At 42.8% G+C, this 19,849-nt stretch overlaps 1 protein-coding gene across 1 annotated transcript in view; it reads left to right on the top strand.

Annotated features, from left to right (window-relative positions):
* Positions 1 to 15,205, top strand: part of NCAPH (non-SMC condensin I complex subunit H) — a 42,661-nt gene extending 27,456 nt beyond the window's left edge. Inside the window, exons 13-18 of the mRNA XM_008059027.2 lie at positions 6,230 to 6,340; positions 7,893 to 8,075; positions 8,982 to 9,092; positions 10,258 to 10,349; positions 10,710 to 10,785; positions 15,146 to 15,205. Of these exons, the coding sequence (XP_008057218.2) occupies positions 6,230 to 6,340; positions 7,893 to 8,075; positions 8,982 to 9,092; positions 10,258 to 10,349; positions 10,710 to 10,785; positions 15,146 to 15,205 (633 nt within the window). The remainder of the gene's footprint in view (positions 1 to 6,229; positions 6,341 to 7,892; positions 8,076 to 8,981; positions 9,093 to 10,257; positions 10,350 to 10,709; positions 10,786 to 15,145) is intronic.
* Positions 15,206 to 19,849: the final 4,644 nt, after the last annotated feature.

Here is a 19,849-nt window from a genome sequence, read left to right as displayed (position 1 = left end):
GGGGGGGGGGGGGGGGGGGGGGGGGGGGGCAAGGAGTAAAATGCAAGCGGGTGAGTGTAAAGTCTTTCAGTGAAGTTTAACAATTTTTAGTTATTTCTTGAGTCTTCCACTTCCTCATTGAAGTTGTGGGTTTACTCACCATGTGTTTTATATAGTCCCTGGTGCTGCACAGCCTGCCTGGCTCCTTCTAGACCACCTGATATTGCGTCCTGATTATTGTCTACTTTATTTGTCTAGGGCTCTTCTCGTGGTGTTAGTAGCATATGCATACCCCTTTTGCCAGGGTAACCAGACTGATTCATGCTAAGTTTCATATCATTTGGATCCTCTGCTTACTTGCATTCTTGGTTGTCCTACTCTTGTGGTGTCAAGTATACGAACAGTTTATAGTTTCCTCTTCTTTTTATTACCTGTTTTCCCATAAGATCTTAATGACATGTGTATATTTCCCTGACTTCACCGATACCACACATTAAATTTTATAGACAAACCCTGATAATTTTTCTTTTTGAGCACCAATGTTCACTTTAGACATACTCATACAAACATAGAAAGAAATACAAAGTTGCAACAGTAAAGGAAACTATACCCATGAGCAATATGGTTAGATCCCCTGCAGCAGCTTTATGTAGTCCTAGTACAGATAGAACCCTGAGCTAGGTTAGTAGGGGGAGGCTAAGCAAAGGTAAGAAGTAGAAAACTTCCACCAAGCTCAGCCCCAGAATGAAGCCCAAGAACTGCCGTCTGTGGCCACAAACTACCCTGTCCTCCCTTCAGCCCTTAAGAACCTTTCAATAATGTGGCCTGTATGGGTAATTTGCACATTCAGATGTGAAAATGGTAGAAGAAAGTCATTAGATCATTGAAATTCAGGGTCTGTTTTTTTTTTCTTTCCCTTCATAATTGTTTCTTATAGAGGAAAGAAGCTATGCTTCTGGTTATCCACAGGAACACATTTCCTGTGTATAGTAGGGCAGAAGGCAACAGGAGTGGGGAAATGACTATAGGCATACCTTGTTTTGTTGGCTTAGATTTATTGCACTTTGCAGTTATTGTGTTTTTTTGCAAATTAAATTATGACAACCCTCTGTCTGTTGATGTGCCATTTTTGTTAAAGCCTGTTCCCATTTCATGTCTATGTGCCACATTTTGGTAATCTCTCAATCTTTCAAACATTTTCATTAATACAATATCTGATATGGTGATCTTTGATATTACTTTGTAATTGTTTTGGCGCCCCACAAACTGTACTCATATAAGACTGCAAACTTGAACAGTGTTATTCTAACTTCTCCACTGACTGGCTGTTTCTCTCTCTCCCTCCCTCCATCCCTCCCACACCCCCTTAAGGCTCCCTATTCTCTGAGACACAACAGTATTGAAATTAGGCCAATTAACAGTCCTACACTCAGTAATCATTTACCATTACAAAAACCTTAGGGTCCTTAAGAATTATTCTAAGTCTGCTCTGCCTGTGCTCTATAAATGAGACAAGTGTTGAAGTGAAGCAAGAGTTACATGTCTCTCACTTTAAATCAAAAGCTAGAAACAGTTAAGCTTAGTGAGGAAGATATGTTGAAAGCCCAGACAGACCCCTTGCACCAAACATTTAGCCAAGTTGTGAAGGCAAAGGAAAAGTTCTTGAAGGAAGCTGAAAGTGCTATTCTAATGAACACACAAATGATAAGAAGGCAAAACAACGTTATTGCTGATAAGGAGAAAGATGTAGTGGTCTTGGCAGATCAAAGTAGGCACAATATTCCCTCAAGCCAAAGCCTAATCCAAAACAAGACCCTAACACTCTTTAAAGGCTGAGAAAGTTGAGGAAGCTGCAGAAGAATAGTTTGAAGCTAGCAGAGGTTGGTTCATGAGGTTTAAGGAAAGAAGCCATCTCCATAACATTTAAGTGCAAGGTGAAGCAGCAAGCACTGATGGAGAAGCTGCAGCAAGTTATCCAAAAGATTTAACTAAGATCATTGAGGAAGTTACACAATAGATTTTCAGTGTAGATGAAATAGCCTTCTGTTAGAAGACGCCGTCTAGGACTTTCATAGCTAGAAAGGAGAAGTCAGTACCTGGCCTAGATCTTCAAAGGACAGATTTGACTCTCTTATTAGGGCCTAATGCAGCTGGTGACTTTATGTTGAACTCAGTACTCATTTACCGTTACAAAAACCTTAGGGTCCGTAAGAATTATTCTAAATCTGCTCTGCCCATGCTCTATAAATGAGACAACAAAGCCTGGATGACAGCACATCTGTTGACAGCATGGCTTGCTGAGTATTTTATGCCTATCGTTGAGACCTACTGCTTGGAAAGAAGATTCTTTTCAAAATATTGCTGTTTATCTCCAGGCACTGTGGCATGAACCTACATGCCAGATGGGAGGCTGAGGTGAGAGGATTGCTTGAGGCCAAGAGTTTTTGTTTGGTTTTTTTTGAGTCAGAGTCTTACTCTATCATCCGCACTGGGGTTGCAGTGGCACGCCGTCGGCCACCGCAGCCTTGACCTGCTGAACTCAGGCGATCCTTCCACCTCAGCCTTCCAAGTAGCTGGAACTACAGGCATGTGCCACCACACCCAGCTAATTTTTTGATCTGTTGTAAAGATGAGGTCTCACCATGTTGCCCCGGCTTGTCTTGAACCCTCGGGCTCAGGCAGTCCTCTTGCTTCAGCCTCCCAAAGTGCTGGGATTACAGGGATGAACTACCGTACTCGACTAGAGGCCAAGAGTTGAAGGCTGTGGTGAGCTATGATTGTGCCAGTGAATAGCCACTGCATACCAGCCTGGGCAACATAGTAAGACTCTGTCTCTAAAAATAAAAATAAAAATTATTGCTCATTGCCAGTGCACCTGATTCTCCTACTGGAGGCATACAAGATTAATTATATTTTCATGCCTGCTAATACAACATCCATTCTGCAGCTTGTGGATCAAAGAAATAATTTCTACTTTCAAGTCTTATTTGAGAACTACATTTTATAAGGCTATAGCTGCCATCACTAGTGATTTCTCTGATGGATCTGGGCAAAGTAATTTGAAAACCTTCTGAAAAGGATTCACTATTGTAAATGACATTAGAAACATTTATGATTCATGGAAGAATGTCAGAATATTAACAGTAGTTTGGAAAAAGCTGATTTCAACTCATGACTGACTTTGAGGGGCTCAGGTCACTGTAGATGTGGAAATAGCAAGAGAACTAATTTATAAGCGGGGTTTGAGATATGACTAAATTGCTCTAATCTCATGATAAAACTCAAATGGATGAGGAATTGCTTTTTTTTCTTCTACTTTTTCAAGAGACAAGGTCTTGTTCTGTTGTCTAGGCTGGAGTGCAGTGGCATAATTATAGCTCATTGCAACCTCAAAATCCTGGGCACAATCCTCTCACCTCAACCTCCTGAGTAGCTGGAACTATAGGCATATACCATCATGCCTGGCTAATTTGTGTGTGGGTGTGTGTGTAGAGATGGGGTCTTTCTATAATCTTCAGGCTGATCTTGAACCCTTATTCTTAAGTAATTCTCCCACCTCAGCCTCCCAAAGTGCTGGGATTACAGGCTTGAGCTGCCATACCTAGCCAAGGAGTTATTCTTTATGGATAAGCAAAGAAAGTGGTTTCTTGAGATAGAATCTACTTCTGGTGAAGATACTGTGAATATCTCTGTTGAAATTATAACAGAATTAAGAATATTACATAAGCAACCTGGATGGAATTAGAGTCTGTAATACTGAGTGATCTTTCACAGAAACAAAGAACTGAGTATCGTATGTGGACCTTGAACAACTTTCGTAATACTATAAGAAAAGGATTGACAGTAGTGGGAAAGTGCAGGGGCACGGGGAAGATGGAATTGGCAGTAGTGAAAATCTGCCTGGGAAAGGTGGGGCACACCTCATCAACAAGGATACCGGCACAATGAATATTTGTATACCTAACCCTGAATTGTACCCCACATCTTTAAGATAAAAAATTTAAAAGTTAAAAAAAAAATAATATTACATAAACTTAGTTGATAGAACAGTGGCAGTTTTGAGAAGATTGATTTCAATTTTGAAAAAAGTTCTGTAAGCCGGGCTCAGTGGCTCAGCCTGTAATCCCGCGCCTTTGGGAGACTGAGGTGAGTGGATTGACTGAGCCCGCGGGTTTGAGACCCGCCTGGGCAGCAAGACCTCATCTCTGCAATAAATCAAAAAATCAGCTGGGCATGGTAGCGCACGCCTGTAGTTCCAGTACTTGGAAGGCTGAGGCGGAAGGATCGCCGGAGCCCAGCAGGTCAAGGCTGCGGCGACAGAGTGAGACTCCAACTCAAAAAAAAAAAGAAAAGAAAAAAGTTCTGTAGATAAAATTCTAGTAAATAACATCATATGCTATAGAGAAATCTTTTGTGAAAGGAAAAGTCTGCCAATATAGCAAACTATTCTTTTCTTATTTTAAGAAATTGTCACAGTCACCACAACCTTCAGCAACCCCCACCCTGATCTGTCAGTAGCCATCAACATTGAGGCAAGAGCCTCTGCTAGCAAAAAGATTATAACTCACGGTTCGGATGATTGTTAGCATTTTTTAGCAATAACATTTTAAATTAAGGTATGTACATTGTTCTTTAGACATAATACTATTGCATACTTAATAGACAAGTGCATAGTGTAAGCATAACTTTTCTTTTTTTTTCTTGAGTTGAAGTCTCACTCTGTTGCCCATCTGGAGTGCAGTGGCATGCTCGCAGCCACCCCAGCAACAAACTGCAGGGTTCCGGCAATCCTTCCTCTTCAGCCTTCCAAGAAGCCAGAACTACAGGCATGCGCTACCATACCCAGCTAGTTTTTTGATTTATTGTAGAGATGAGGTCTTGCCAAGTTGCCCAGGCTGTTCTCAAACCTGTGGGCCCAGGCAATCCCCTCCCCGCCTCCCAAAGTGCTTGGATTACAGACTTGAGCACTGTGCCCAGCCTGCATAACTTTTATATGTACTGGAAAACCAAAAAATTGGTGTGATTCACTTTATTGCAATATTTATTCTAGTGGTCTGGATCCAAACCCACATTATCTTGGAAGTATGCCTGTATTAAACACTGGACATTTGACTAGAGACAATTGAGAGTGTGACCAGAGGAGAATATTCTAAATGAAGGGGATTTAGAAGTTATATCACATATGATGAGCAGTGGAAAAAAAGTTAAAAAATATGTATTATTTATTATTATTTTTGGATTTGTATTACAAACGTAGGGTGACTTTATTTGGCTTGTTTTCAAAGCTTAGAATTATATTAGAATATTCAGTGTGCTCTTGTAAAGTATACACACCTCCGATTACATTTCCTCCACTTCAAAGACACATATAAGTTAAAAATCATTGATCTAAGGACCTGCAAATATTTGAAGGGCTGTGGTCATCGGACACACCCAAAAGAGGACAGAGTTGTTCTTTGAGGCTCTGGAAGACAGAATGGATCCATGAGGGTACTTAGACATTTTTCCCTATTGCAGTGTAGGGTTGTATGAGGAATGAGACTAACTGATTAAGGTAGCAGATTTTCTATCAGAATTGTTCAAGTGCAGCAAGTTGACTTCCTTTCTGAAAACTGCAGGTTTCCAACTTTTGAGGTTTTTTTGTTTTTTGGGTTTTTTTTAATTGGAGTCTCACTCTGATGCCCAGGCTGGAATACAGTGGCATACTCACAGCCACCGCAGCCTTGACCTGCTGGGCTCAGGCGGTCCTTCCGCCTCAGCTTTCCAGGTAGCTGGAGCTACAGGTGTGTGCCACCATGCTAATTTTTTGATTTATTGTAGAGACGAAGTCTCGCCAAGTTGCCCAGGCTGGTCTTGAAGCCCTGGGCTTAGGCAGTCCTCTCGCCTCCGCCTCCCAAAGTGCCGGGATTGCAGGCTTCAGCCACCGCACCCAGCCCAACTTTTGTTTTTAATGAAGGAAACTTTTTTTCAAATACAACTGTGCAGAAGATATCATTGCAAATCAGACAGAGATGGATCTCCTCTGCTTTATTTGGAATGGGTGGCGGCTCTGAGCCCTGCTACTTAGGGCTCACTCTGTGCGTTGAAAAGTTCATTGGACTTATTAGATGACTTGTTAGGGTACTTCTAACTCTCAAATTATATAATTCTAGGAGGAAATCGGGCATCGAACTAAGATTTATTTTCTAACCTCGTATAATAGCTGCTTTTCTAAAAATTACTTCCTGCATTTATTCTTTCCTTTTTCTAGTTACATAAGATGGTTCAGGGCCAGGAGGCAAAGACTGAGCATTATGAAGAAATTGAAGATTATGATTACAACAACCCTAACGACACCTCCAATTTTTGCCCTGGATTACAGGTAAAGCAGGAGAAGAGCTCTGTCTTCTCTTCTAAGTGGGGAGTCTTTTTCCCTTCTTCCCATCTCCCCAGTCTCTATGGCAGAAAACTATAGAAAATTTTGAATTCAGTGGGGTTTTCTGGGTGTGGGATCTGCCCTCAGTGCAGGGAACTGAGCAGAGTTGAGGAAAGATCCCCACCCTTGGCCTACCTTACTTACCTCAGACACTACGCGCCGGAAGCAAATGGCCACATTCCAGTGACCTTGTTGACATATGGGTGGGTCTTTAGCTTGTGTAACAAAGCTAAATCTTGGCTCTTGTGCAATTTCGCAGGAATATAAACACTTTTTGCTCTTAGGAGCTAATATTTTGGTTAGGTCGACAAAACACATAGACATGTGAAGGTGGTGTGATCTAGTGAGGCAAAAAAGTAAGTCTTTGGAATGTATTTCAGGAAACCAGGCTTATAGCTCTGATTTTAGTTCCCACTGGTGAACTTGTACAAGTCACTCTCCATCTCTAGATCTTGGTTTGGACTAAATAATATCCATATTCCTTCTGTGAGTCTCCTGATGAGATGGCGAATATAGGTAACAAATGGGGAAAATATTAGGCCTCTTATGTGTCCCGGTATGTGGGGAGGAGGACAAGAACTGGAAGAATGATTTATTCACTTTATTTCTTTACTTGAAGGAGAATTAGGTGGTTATATTTTAGTGAAAGTCCAAACTGACCTCTTAACCAGTGCTACTGAAACATGAATTTGCATAAGAATCACTCAGGGAGCATATTAAAGGACCTAATTTCTAGCCACCCCTCCCTTCCCATTCACTCTGGACATGGTCCCAAGAATGACTTTCTCACCTGCTCCCAGGCAGTGCACCTGATACTGTGCAGATGACCCCTGGAATCTCCTATGCTCTCATTGGGTGATATGTGTAGGTCATGTCTCTGGTATTTTGGAGAATGCTTTCTGTAAAATGAAACCCTATGTTGGTTAGAAGCCAAAGGGGACACTGTCAGTTGTGATTATTGAATTCCTTTTAGCTCTTGCTCAAAAGGTCTTAGGTTAATAACAAACACATCCCTAATAAGGTTTATATGAAACAGGAGGATAACTAGAGACGCCTGGAAGTTCATCCTGGTAGGATTCACTTAATGAACTGTCAGATGATCTGCTCTTGCTTTATAAACACAGAATCTATTTCAAGGATGTTTTTTAACTCCTGACAGCTTCCACCAATCTTTTTTTTTTTTTGAGTTGGAGTCTACTCTGTCACCCAGACTGGAGTGCAGTGGCCGCTCCCGGCCACCACAGCCTCGACCTGCTGGGCTCTGGCGATCCTTCCACCACAGCCTTCCAAGTAGCTGGAACTACAGGCACATACTACCATGCCCGGCTAATTTTTGATTTATTGTAGAGATGAGGTCTCGCCAAGTTGCCCAGGCAGGTCTCGAACCTGTGGGCTCAGGCAATCCACTCACCTCAACCTCCCAAAATGCTGGGATTACAGGCGGAGCCACCGAGCCCGGCTGCTTCCACCAATCTTAAAGAGCTGTTTTCTTTCCCAGGCTGCTGACAGTGATTATGAAGAGTTAGATGACTTATTTGTTGGACCAGGTGGGAACTTTGATCTCACATCTAATCCTTGCCATCAATCTCCAACAACCCAACAGAACGGTGACACTCCTAATGTCCAAGGATTAGACATCACAACATATGGGGAGTTAAATCTGGTAGCTGAGCCTCAGAAGGTAAGGATGAAACAGCCAAGAATTCTGTTGTTTGCCTGAAATCTGTTTAATTTTCGTCTTATCTGAGAGTCACATCAATCTGAGCTTGATTTTTTTTTTCTCACTTTCAAGCTGTTGCTCTTCAAGTCTTCAACAGACCATAGGGAGGAGCTGATGCTAATTAGGTTTGTGTGGAATTGACCAGTCTCCAAAGATTTTGCTGAACCACATAACTAAAGGGAGACTAGTCACTGAAATAAGCTGTGTGAATGAAGGCTGCAGGTAGAGGACAGGCTTATTTGCTAATTCAGTGAGACTGACTAGCTATGTGGCTGTGAAAAATCTGGCCAGATTCAGTTCATATTAAATTATCATGCATTAAACATTTATTTATTTATTTATTCATTTATTTTTGAGTCAGAGTCTCACTCTGTTGTCCAGGCTAGAGTTCAGTGACGCTCTCATGGCTCATCACCTCAGCCTCCCAAGTAGCTGGGATTACATGTGTGTAACACCATGCCTGGCTAAGTTCTTTCTTTATTGTAGAGATAAGATCTCACTATGTTGCCTAGGCTGGTCTTGAGCTCCTGGGTTCAAGCAGTCTTCTTACCTTGCCCTCTCTTAAGTGCTGGGATTACAGGTGTGAGCCACCTTACCCAGCCAAAATATTTATTATTTATGCTTTTATTAATATTTTATTCACTTTTCTCTTTTATCCTGGAATTCCATGTTAGCCTTAATGTGAATTACAATTGATGAAAAATGAATTAGATTTGACATGAGAGTATGTCCAAAGAGAGCTCTGTAACTCTTAGGTTGAAACTGGATTCCTTCTCATTTGAACTCCAGACTTTTGTTTTTACATTGAATTGATGGTAAATGTTTTTTTCTTCTGCTTAGTTTTATTTTGTCGTATACCTATTTCAGGTAAATAAAATTGAAATTCAGTATGCCAAGACTGCCAAGAAGATGGACATGAAGAAGTTGAAGCAGAGCATGTGGAACTTGCTGACAGAGTTCTCCAGAAAGGAAGCAGAGGTGAGGTACTCTGCCTGTTCTCTAGGTGTCCTGCCTGTGGGAGGGGAGTGGCTGATGTCTATGGCTTGAAGATGCTTCAGTTTGGTCAGTGGCTCCAATACAGAAAAATTCATTCAAAAATACAAGAAAGACATCACATCTTTAAGAGAGAAGTGAACCGAGCATACAAGCAGGTACATCACACTGAAAGGTGATACAAATGGCAAAATAGCATGGAAGAGATGATTCAACTTTGTTGGTAATCAAAAAAATACAAATGAAAGCATCTTCATGCTGCTTTAAAACAACAATAGTTTTAGCAGTTAAACAGTGTTTTCCAGTACTAAGTTGAGGAAAATTTGGAGTACTTATTTACTACTATTAGCAATGTAAGTTGCTATATGGCCCTTTTGGAAAGTATTTGTAACTACATCTTAGGTGCTGTGAGATGTTTAAACCCTTCGATCTAATAATTTGGTTTGAGGAATGTATTCTTAGTAGGAAAGTAGTGGAAAAATGATTATTATGCTGTCAAATTCTTTCTTCAGAGGAAGGCAAAATCTTGATTAACTCGGTCCAATTCTGAAGGTCTTAGTCAACTAGAATCTTTCCCGCTTTCCAACCCCTTCTGCTCTGAGCGTTGCAAACTCAACCCTTTCTTTTATACATAATTCTGCTGGCTAAGAAGTAGAAACTCATGACTTGATTGAGGAATCTAAGCTGTTTAATTTTGGGTGTCAGAGAGACCTTCAGTCATATTCAGAGTTTTATCAACTAAAAAAGAATGGGATACAAGTGTTTAAGTGGAAAGCTTGAGTTTATGTTGTGCTGCCTTAGCTGTGCAGTCTACTTGAAGCTATAAATCATGGCATTTTGTTATTGCTTTTTAAAAAAATTTCTTTCAGGGGGACCTAGAGCCCTGTTTGCAATATCCCCTTTACCAGGATTATACCGGCCATTGATATTCATGCTTATCATAACCTGGTAAATGTCAGTGTCATAGCTTAGAGCTGAGGTGCTCGTTCCCTTTATGTATCACTTTTCTTCAATAAATATCTAAGAAATTGTTTTCATGCCATTTACGTATAGCCTTTCCTTTGTTGGTAATACAACTTGATACATTTCTGTTGCTTTTTGAAAAGTGAACTAGTCCTAAATGTCCAACGTGTAAATGTGCTTCTGTTAGGCAAATCAAAGTGACCCTGGAAAAGAAGGGGCCCCGATGGAAGTGACTGACAAGAAAATGCTCAGTGGGCTCACAAAGAACCTGCAGAAGAGGTGCGTGCAGGTACCACAATGCTCTGGTGTGGGCTCACCGTCTCTTCTCTGAGCTGTTGTGTGATGGACCCCTCTGCACATATAACACTTGTAGTAGCTTCTCTGTTTCCTCTCTGTGTTGATAGATAAGCTAATGTAGATAATTTTTAAAAGACACTTTTCTGTGCCAATGGGTGTAGTACAAAAGGAGATATTTTATTTCTAAATATGAAACTTAAAAAACCTGCTTTTAAAATGCATCTGAAATGTTTCTTTGTTTCTCAGTAGTTTAATCATCGTATATGTGTATTAATCATACTTAATGAGTAGCCTTTTTTTGTAGAACTGCAGTGAACTAAATACTGGTCCCTTTGTTTCCAGCCTGCCCCCCATCATGGCTAAGAACCTCTCCATACCTCTGGCTTTTGCCTGTCTCCTGCATTTAGCCAATGAAAAGGTAGGTGATTATGGTAAACATGGGCTTATTTGAGTATTTGTTATTTGAGCTTTTTATTATTAATACATCTCATAGGCTACTATAGGATATCTTTTTTTTTTTTGAGTTGGAGTCTCACTCGGTCGCCCAGACTGGAGTGCAGTGGCCACCCCCGGCCACCGCAGCCTCAACCTGCTGGGCTCCGGCGATCCTTCCGCCTCAGCCTTCTGAGTAGCTGGATTTACAGGCATGTGCTACCATGCCCGGCTGATTTTTTGATTTATTGTAGAGATGAGGTCTTGCTGCCCAGGCGGGTCTCGAACATGTGGGCTCAGGCAATCCACTCACCTCAGCCTCCCAAAGGCGTGGGATTACAGGCTGAGCCACCGAGCCCGGCTAGGATATCTTAAATGCAGTGATTTATGCAGAACCTTCAACCCAAAGGATTTACCAGACACCTGGAAGTAACTTAGAAAAAGACTATCATATTTGATTAGCAATGAAAATAGTGAAGAGGACATAAATAAGAAAATTTTAGACAACTGAATTGTCTAAACCTAAGAACATAAAGTAAGAGGGAGATGAGGATGAAATGAAAACAGGTGGAAGAAGAGAGAAGAGTAAAACATGGAGGCAATGGCCAGGAAAGTAGATCTGCCAGGAAGAGTGAAAAAAGTCTTGGGGCTGAGTGCGGTGGCTTGCACCAGTAGTCCCAGTGCTTTGAGAAGCTGAGACAGGAGGATTGCTTGAAGCCAGGAATTACAGACCAGCCAGGGAATCCAAGACCCTGTGCTTACAAAAAAGATTAGCCAGGTGTGGTGGCTCACAACTGAAGTTCTAGCCACTCAGGAGTCTGAGGTGGGAGGACTGCTTGAGCCCAGGAGTTCAAGGCTCCAGTGAGCTATGATTGTGCCACTGCACTTCAGCCTGGGCAAGAGTGAGACTTTACCTCCAAAAAAAAAAAAGAAAGAAAGAAAGGAGGGGAGTGAGTGAGAGAGAGAGAATGAGAATGAGAATGAATCTTGGCAGTAAAGCTGTCTATCATAAGGAAAAGGAAGGTAGCGTCCCAGAGTGCTAGCGGGGTCAATATGGCAAGCTCCTCTTTGTTCCATGCCAACCAACAGCAGCACAGTTGTGGGACAGCTATTGAAAGAGCAGAGGGGGACCCATCTTCTCAGGAGCCTGGTGGTACCACCAGGGACACCACATTGAGGATCCATACATTTAGTCACTATTGGACACTTAGAGTTCTTTAGTGTCCCCAGCCAGCTGGGCCATGGCATGTGCAGTGAGCCCCACCCTGGGGCTAAGGCCCCATGGTCACTGTGCGCCACCACTGTAGACTCTAAGCCTGTTCTGGGATAGGTGCCTGGTAGGTGCTGGAGTGTGGTTTGAGAGGGTGACTATGGGGTGCTGGTGGAAGCGTCCAGGATTTCCTACATGATGCCATGTGACCTGGGGTCTCATCATGAAATCAAGAGCATTGAGGATTGGCTCCATTTTTCTAGATCTGGCTCTGCTTTGTAGAGAGAGGTTCTCCTGTAGGATTAGGATGGCCTGTGTTGCAAGCCACCAGTCAATCCAAGTGGCCTACCACTGGGAGTCGGACCAGTTTTTCTCTTGCCACTTCCTTGCTTAGATCACAACCAAACTAAAGAAGAAGAAACTGTCCAATTGGCAGAAGCTGGTTTTGATTTGGGGTGGGAACCAAGTGCAAAAGAGCTGCTGAGCCAGGACCAAGTGCTGCATGTTTCCAACTGCCATGCTGACCATTGGGCTCGTAACAGTAGTCTGGTATTCTAAACTGAAGCCTGAACAAAAGAACCCAGCTTGGCTTGTAAGAGGGAATGATTGTACATCAGAGCCGCTGAGGATGGTTATCGACCCAGGAACCCTAAACTCACATGGCTGCTGACTGGAAGGCAGTGATGGCTGACACTGGGGAGAAAGAACATGTCCTGTTCAGAAGTTTGTCGAGGCAAGGGTAATGGGCACAATAGTACCTGTCCATGGTTGTGGGAGATGCTAGTTCCCGTTCCCGGTGCATCCTAAGATATCAGATGTCAGATGCAAACTATATAAAGAACAACTAAGGAAAAAATAAAATAATTATATAAAATCATTGCACTGACAAGAAATCCATAAGTGGCTCTGCTGAAGATTCCCCATGTGAGGTAGATGGCATATAGGCTATCCATCCATTCATCTGACTCTAGAAAGTGTCACTGCTCAGGTGTTCGGGAGAGGCCTGGAATCTCATTTTTACATCATCTTCATGGACACAGGTGCTCGTAAGTCTCCCACATGGTTGCTGGTGTCCTAGCACACTAGCCTCCAAAGCCTAGAAGCCCTTCTGAATCCAGAATTCTTCTGAATTAAGAGTGTTATTGCTTTCACTCGTTGGCCCTCTTCTGAGGATCAGTGCTGGCCTGGGCTGTGTGTCTCCACAGAAGCCTACCTTTTTCCCATGAGAAAGCAGCTTCATGGTCCTTGCTTGGTTCCCATGTAGTCAGGCCCAATCAGCACTGCTAAGAAACACTGATGATTCTGTGATTTCACTGAGGTTTGTGCTGTTCTGACTCCGGCTCTGCTCCCTGTTCCTGGTGACAGTGTGGTATGCTTATTTCACTGTGATCACGTCTCTCCTTAAGGGCCCCAGAGCTCTTGGCATTTGAAGAATGAGGATGGCTACCGCCATGATTTGATGAGCTGAGCACTGAGCCCACTACCGAGACCTGTATGTGGACTATTGGAGAAAATTGGACTTGTAACATTGGCCATGACATTTACTGTGATAATCACCAGGGATGTGTGATAACTCAGAGCTTAGAGCCACCAAGGGAAATATTTTCAACACTTTACACTAGAACTCGATTTTTTCTTGGCCTTCTCTCAGCCTTTCACTTCTATCTGGATCGGTTCCTCCACCACCCTGGTCACTCTCTCCCCGCAGATATGCAGTGTAATGGAGCTTAGGGTCCAGTGATGGACATGGGGCCCTCTTCCTTTAGGGTTCTGTGTGCCAGCAGTTTGCAACTGATTAGCCAAACCTAAGCAGCTTCTAGAACCTGAGATACAGAAAACCTGCCAGGTGTGATTTAAGCCTGCCATCTATAGCAGAGCAGGAAGGTACACTAGGAGGAGGGTGAGTGGACATTGCGCACCAGCACGTCCCACCTGCCTCCAGTGCAAGTGAGGGGAGGGTGACTGAGGTGAAGTTAGTCAGGGAAAGGCTTCTAACAGCTACTTAGTCCTAGGGAGAAACACTGCCTGGGGTTAGGGAAGAAAATTCCTGGGTGGGGAAAAGTTGGAAGGTGGGAAAAGGCCGGTGTACAGAGACTTGGGGGTAGACAGTGGCTATCAGGGACATAACTGTGGGATAGGGCTCTGGGGCAGTGGGGGGTGCCTGGAGGAGGTGCATGTGGACAGAGTTAATAGAGTAATCCCCCTGATCCAAGGTTTTGCTTTTCATGGTTTAAGTTAGCCATGGTCAGCCATGTTCTAAAATTTTAAGTGGAAAATCTTAGAAAGAAACAATTCATTCAAATTGAGGCTGTTCTAGCTGAGGCAGAAGGATTGCCTGAGCCCAGCTAGTTGAAGCTGTGGTGGTCGTGAGTGTGCCACCACACTCCAACCTGAGCTACAGAGTGAAACTCTGATAGATAGACAGACAGACAGACAGACAGAGAGAGGATGTTCTTAGTAGTGTAATAAAATGTCATGTGTCACACTCCATGCTGCCCAGGATGTGTATCCTCCCTTTGTCTAGCATGTCCACGCTGTGGATGCCGCCCCCCCCTTTAGTCACTTGGTAGCCATTTCAGTTATCAGATTACTATTGTGGTATGACAGTGCTTGGGATCAGGTTGTCCTTGTTTGATTTGTTATCTTTTCCTGTCTAATTTATAAATTAAACTTTATCATAAGTGCATATAGGAAAAACATTTTTTATTCACATACACACAAACACACACACATACATATGATTTGGTGCTATTTGTGGTTTTAGACATCCACTGGGGTTCTTGGAATGTCCCCAAGAAAAGGGGGACACCTGTATATATGAGTTGTGGCTCGGGGTGGCTCCCTCATCTGCTTTCCTTAGCTCCTTCAGGGCAGACAGCTCAACTCTCAGGCCCTTTACTGGGAACATGTTGCAGGAACCAGAGCCAGAGAAGGCTTACTTTTTGCTTTTTTACCTGTAATTGGAAAAGATTGAAAGCCAGTTTTATTATGCAAGTTAGATTTGTGATGATATAATTTTTCTTATGGGACAAACCTTATTCTTTGTCGTCACTACCTTGTGACAAGACTGGATTTGTTTTATGATTCTTTTGTTCTCAGTATACCAAAGTCCATGTGTGTTTTGGTCTTCCCTCAGAATCTAAAGCTGGAAGGAACAGAGGACCTTTCTGATGTTCTTGTGAGACAAGGAGATTGAGTTCGCTGTGGAGAAATCAGCAGCAGGAGGCTCATCACCTTTTCAGGGGCCAGGATATCTCCACTCTGGGTAGAAGATGATGCTGTGGGCTTGTAGCAAGGCTGGAGCCAACTATCAAAGTGCCTGCTTGTCTGTTACTCTTCCTTTCTCTCCATCAGTCTGGGTACCAGCACCTTGAAGCTCTGTCCTTGACTGATTAAAGTTTTCTACCTTATGGGGACCATGTAGGAGAAAGGATGACAGGGAGAGGGTACTGTTCTGAATTATGAAAACCTGTATCTATTCTTTATATCCATGTATAGTTTTAGTCTCCTAAATCATCTGTGTTTTTTTCCAACTTTCGTAGAAAATAATTTTCCAATAGGCACTTAATGTTATCCTTAAAGAGCTACCTAATCTACATAAAATACATCATGTACATTTTATACATGTATATATAATGCTTACAAATAAAATTCTGAATAATATGGATGGCAGAATATTTGTGGGTCCACTAGATGAGTATTATTAGATCTGGTCCTTACCCTCAAGGGAAATGCAGCCCTGTTAGGGCTCCAGGATGCCCACATGTCATTGTGAGGTAGAACATGCCTAAGGGCTAATAAGATGATTTGCCTCGGAGGAAAAGAGAGGGGAGAGAGATCATTGGCTAGAGATTCAGATTTCAAGGTTGGGTCCTGTTTAACTACCTGTGAATTCTGCCGGAGAGAGAGGGTCGTAATAATTACTAACATTAAATGCCTACTAAGTCCCTTGTACGAACTACTTCATTTAACCTTCTCAGCACCCCTATTTTCACTCCTGCATTACAGAGGAGGAAACAGATACACAAAGTTAGAGTAACTTGCATAAGGGCAGCTAGCTAACTGTCAGGGCGTGACCTTGAACCAGGCAGACTGCCTCCAGGTCTTGCTCTTAGCCGCTGCACTGTATGCTGCTCGAATCAGTCAGGTTTAGCAGTGGATGGTGAGCACTGCTCAATGAGATTCATCCAGCTCCACAAAATTCAACACACAAATGTAAATTTTCTTCCCATAACCTCGGGGAAGTAGGGGAATTAATTTAAGTTGCAATTAGAAACACTATTATAGATGTTGATCCAAGTAGTTCTATTACTGGCTGGTCCTGGTCTCTGCCAGAGCACCCATCATCATTCACTGGCTAAACAGAGATCTTGGATAATAGGCCAGAAACAGAAGTATATAATTGGAGATTATTCCTGATAACATCTTGCTTCTAAGCCCCAAACCACACAAAACAAAAACAATCTCCTTTCCCCAGTAATGTGCTTTCTAAGTGTGTCCAAAACGTTACTCACTCTACTCTTTTAAGAGGGTTAGAGACTTGAGAACATGCTTTAATAGAAAAAGCAGTGGTCTCACAGGGTGAGAATCCACACCCTGTCCTCCTGGGGCTGAAGCCCTCAGCATTCTTTCCCAGGCTACGTGAGTGCCAGGCCTCTTGCTCTTTTATTCCTGGGGAGTGGAAGGAGCCAAACCCATTCCCTCCCTCTAATGGCCCCACTTTTCTCTATGAGGTCTGGGTGGAGGCTGAGCTTCTAGTAAAACTAGTAAGGTTGGGGCTGGGTGTGGTGGCTCACACTTATAATTCCAGCCCTTTGGGAGGCTGAGGTGGGAGGATCATTTGAGCTCAGGTGTTTGAGATCAGCCTGGACAACATAGTGAGACCCTGTCTATACAAAAAAAATTAAAAAATATTAGCCAGGCATGGTGGTATGTACATGTAGTTCCAGCTACTCAGGAGGCTGTAGCGGAAATATCCCTTGAGCTCAAGGTTACAGTGAGCTCTGATTGCACCATTGCACTCTAGCCTGAACAACAAGGTACACTCTGTCCCTTAAAAAAAATAAAACTGGTGGGACTGACACTAGTTTCTTTAATAAAATCCCTCCTCCCATCCTGCTCCCTGCAAGGTTCTCCCTTTCATTATGTGGTTGCTGTGAGCCATGTGTGCTATAGTCTTATGTGTCCCTCTAAAATGTATATGTTGAAATCTAATCCCCAACATGTTGGTAGTAAGAGGTGGGACCCTTGGGAGGTGACTAGGTTATGAGGGCAGATCCCTCGTGAATAGGATTAGTGCCCTTATAAAAGAGGCCTGAGTGAGATTGCTTGCCCTTTTGCCCCTCTACCGTATGAGGATGCAGTGAGAAGTTGCCGAATCTGCTGGCACCTTGATCTTGGACTTCTCATCCTGTAGTTTCAAATCTGTTGTTTATGAATTACCCAGTTTAAAGCATTTTGTTATAGCAACCTATACTGACTAAGACAGTGACTATGCAAGATCAGTCTATTTTATTACTTATTTATTTTTTGAGTTGGAATCTCACTCTGTTGCCCAGGCCTAAGTGAAGTGGCACAATCACGGCTACCACAGCCTTGACCTGCTGGGCTCAGGCGATCCTTGCACCTTAGCCTTCCAAGTAGCTGGGACTACAGGTATGCACCACCATGCCTGGCTAATTTTTTGATTTATTGTAGAGACAAGGTCTCACCATGTTGCCCAGGCTGGTCTCAAACTCCTGGGCTCAGGCAATCCTCTTGCTTTGGTCTCCCAAAGTGCTGGGATTAAAGGCATGAGCTGCCATGCTTGGCCTAAAATAAGTTTATTTTATAAAATACTTTGGGATGCAGGTAGTCCAGGGCTTAGTGTGACAGTTCCGAGACCAAGGGTTTTCCAGCTTTCCTCTCTGCCATCCCTAGTGTGAAACTCTCATCCCACATTTTAGTGTGGAGGGATTGGAGGAAAAGGGAACAATTCCTTCCTGTTAAGTTGGTTTCCTGGACGTGAACATGAAGTATTTGCTGCAAAAGGCCCCACCAGCAGGAAGGTTCTCACCAGATGCAGACTCAACCTGGGACTTCTCAGTTTCCAAAACTGTAAGAAATAACTTCCTATTCTTTATAAATTACCCAGTTTCAGGTATTCTGTTGTAAGCAACAGAAAACAAACTAATACAGATGGTAATGTGTCCAGCTAAAAATTTGGGTTCTGTTAGTAAAGGTTAACAGAAAATTTTAGATAGTCAGCAGTATCTGATCAGTTACGGAGAACCCTCCTTAGAAAGATCATAAACTGGGTGCAGTGGCTCACACCTGTAATCTCAGCACAGTGTGAGGCGGAGCCACGAGGATTGCCTGAGTCAGGGGTTCGAGACCAGCCTGGGCAACTTGGTGAGACCTCATCTCTACAATAAATTTTTTAAAAATTATCTGGGTGTGGTGGTACATGCCTGTGGTTCCAGCTACTTGGAAGTCCAAAGTGGAAGGATCACTTGAGCCTAGTAGGTCAAGGCTATGGTGACTGTAGCCACTGCTCTCAAGCATGGGTGAGAGAGTGAGACTCCTACTCAAAAAAAAAAAAAAAAAAAATCATAAACCATGTCCATAATTGAGGTTTTAACATTCACTGCCAAACAGAACCAGTAGAGAAAGGCAGGAAAGACCAAACTGCAAGAGAGAATTGTGGGACCCCGAGAGAAAACACCTTTCCCAAAGGAAGAGGGAAGAGGGAACCAGGTATTCCAAATGGAATCCAACAACAAGACCTGCTGTCTGAAGGGAAACTGTAGTTCCTAGTAAAATATGAAGGCACTAGGTGCACTCATCTGACTAAACCACCTTACGCTGTGTGGTTCCTCTGAGAACAAGGGGCTGCAGGTAATACTTTGATGCCATAGCAACTCTGCTGTGGGAAATATAGGGTGCCACAGCAAAAAGCAGGGAGTTCTACTTGGAAGGCTGAGGCAGAAGGATCACCTGAGCCCAGCAGGTTGAGGCTGCGGTGGTCTAGAGCATGCCACTGCCCTCCAACCTGGGTGACAGAGTGAGACTCTCACTCAAAAAAAGGGGGAGGGGTTACTCCCATCTCAGGAGCAGGAGACTCAGTTGTCTCAAAATCACAAGGATCTGGCGCATCTGTGGCAACCAGCTTGATGCCCTGGAACAGGAAAAGGAACCACTCATGGTGGTTGAAACTGAGCTGCTCAGCACTGACCAGCTGGTCATGATCTAGGTCTGTGGGCAAAGAATTCTCAGTTTTGGTTTATTTAAAAATGTCTTTTATTTGTCCTATTTTTGAAGGATAGTTTTATTGGATGTAGAATTCTTGCTTGATAGGTTTTTTTCCCTTCAGTATTTGAATATATCTTCCAATGTCTTCTGGCTTCCATAGTTTAGATGAGCAGTAGGCAAAAAGTCTTATCACAATTCCTTTGTATATGTCATTTTTTTTTCCCCAGGCTGCTTTCAAGACATTTTCTATATCTTTAGTTTTCATCAGTTTCATGGTCAATCTATAAGGAATTTTCTTTGTGTTTATTTAACTAGGATTCATGAGCTCCTTAGATTAGAAAATTAATGCAGTCAGTTTCCTGGTAGTCATGTTCTATAGTCTCCACTTGCACTGAATTAGCAAATGTCAAACCATTGCTCCTTGGTGAATTACAGGGCTAGAGTCCTGCAAGCCTCAAAATATTTTCATGAACTGGTCAGTACATTTCCTTGCTTTATGTGTGTCTCTATGCAAAGACATCTAACATATATTTTTACAAATAATAATAATAATAATTTTTTTTTTTTTGAGTTGGAGTCTCACTCTGTCCCCCAGACTGGAGTGCAGTGG

This window comes from Carlito syrichta, unplaced genomic scaffold (genome assembly GCF_000164805.1).
Source record: "Carlito syrichta isolate Samal-C Ts95f unplaced genomic scaffold, Tarsius_syrichta-2.0.1 Scaffold303678, whole genome shotgun sequence".
Taxonomy (NCBI): Eukaryota; Metazoa; Chordata; class Mammalia; order Primates; family Tarsiidae; genus Carlito; species Carlito syrichta.
The sequence above is the reverse complement of the archived record's forward strand: the minus strand, read 5'-3'. Positions and strand labels throughout refer to the sequence as shown.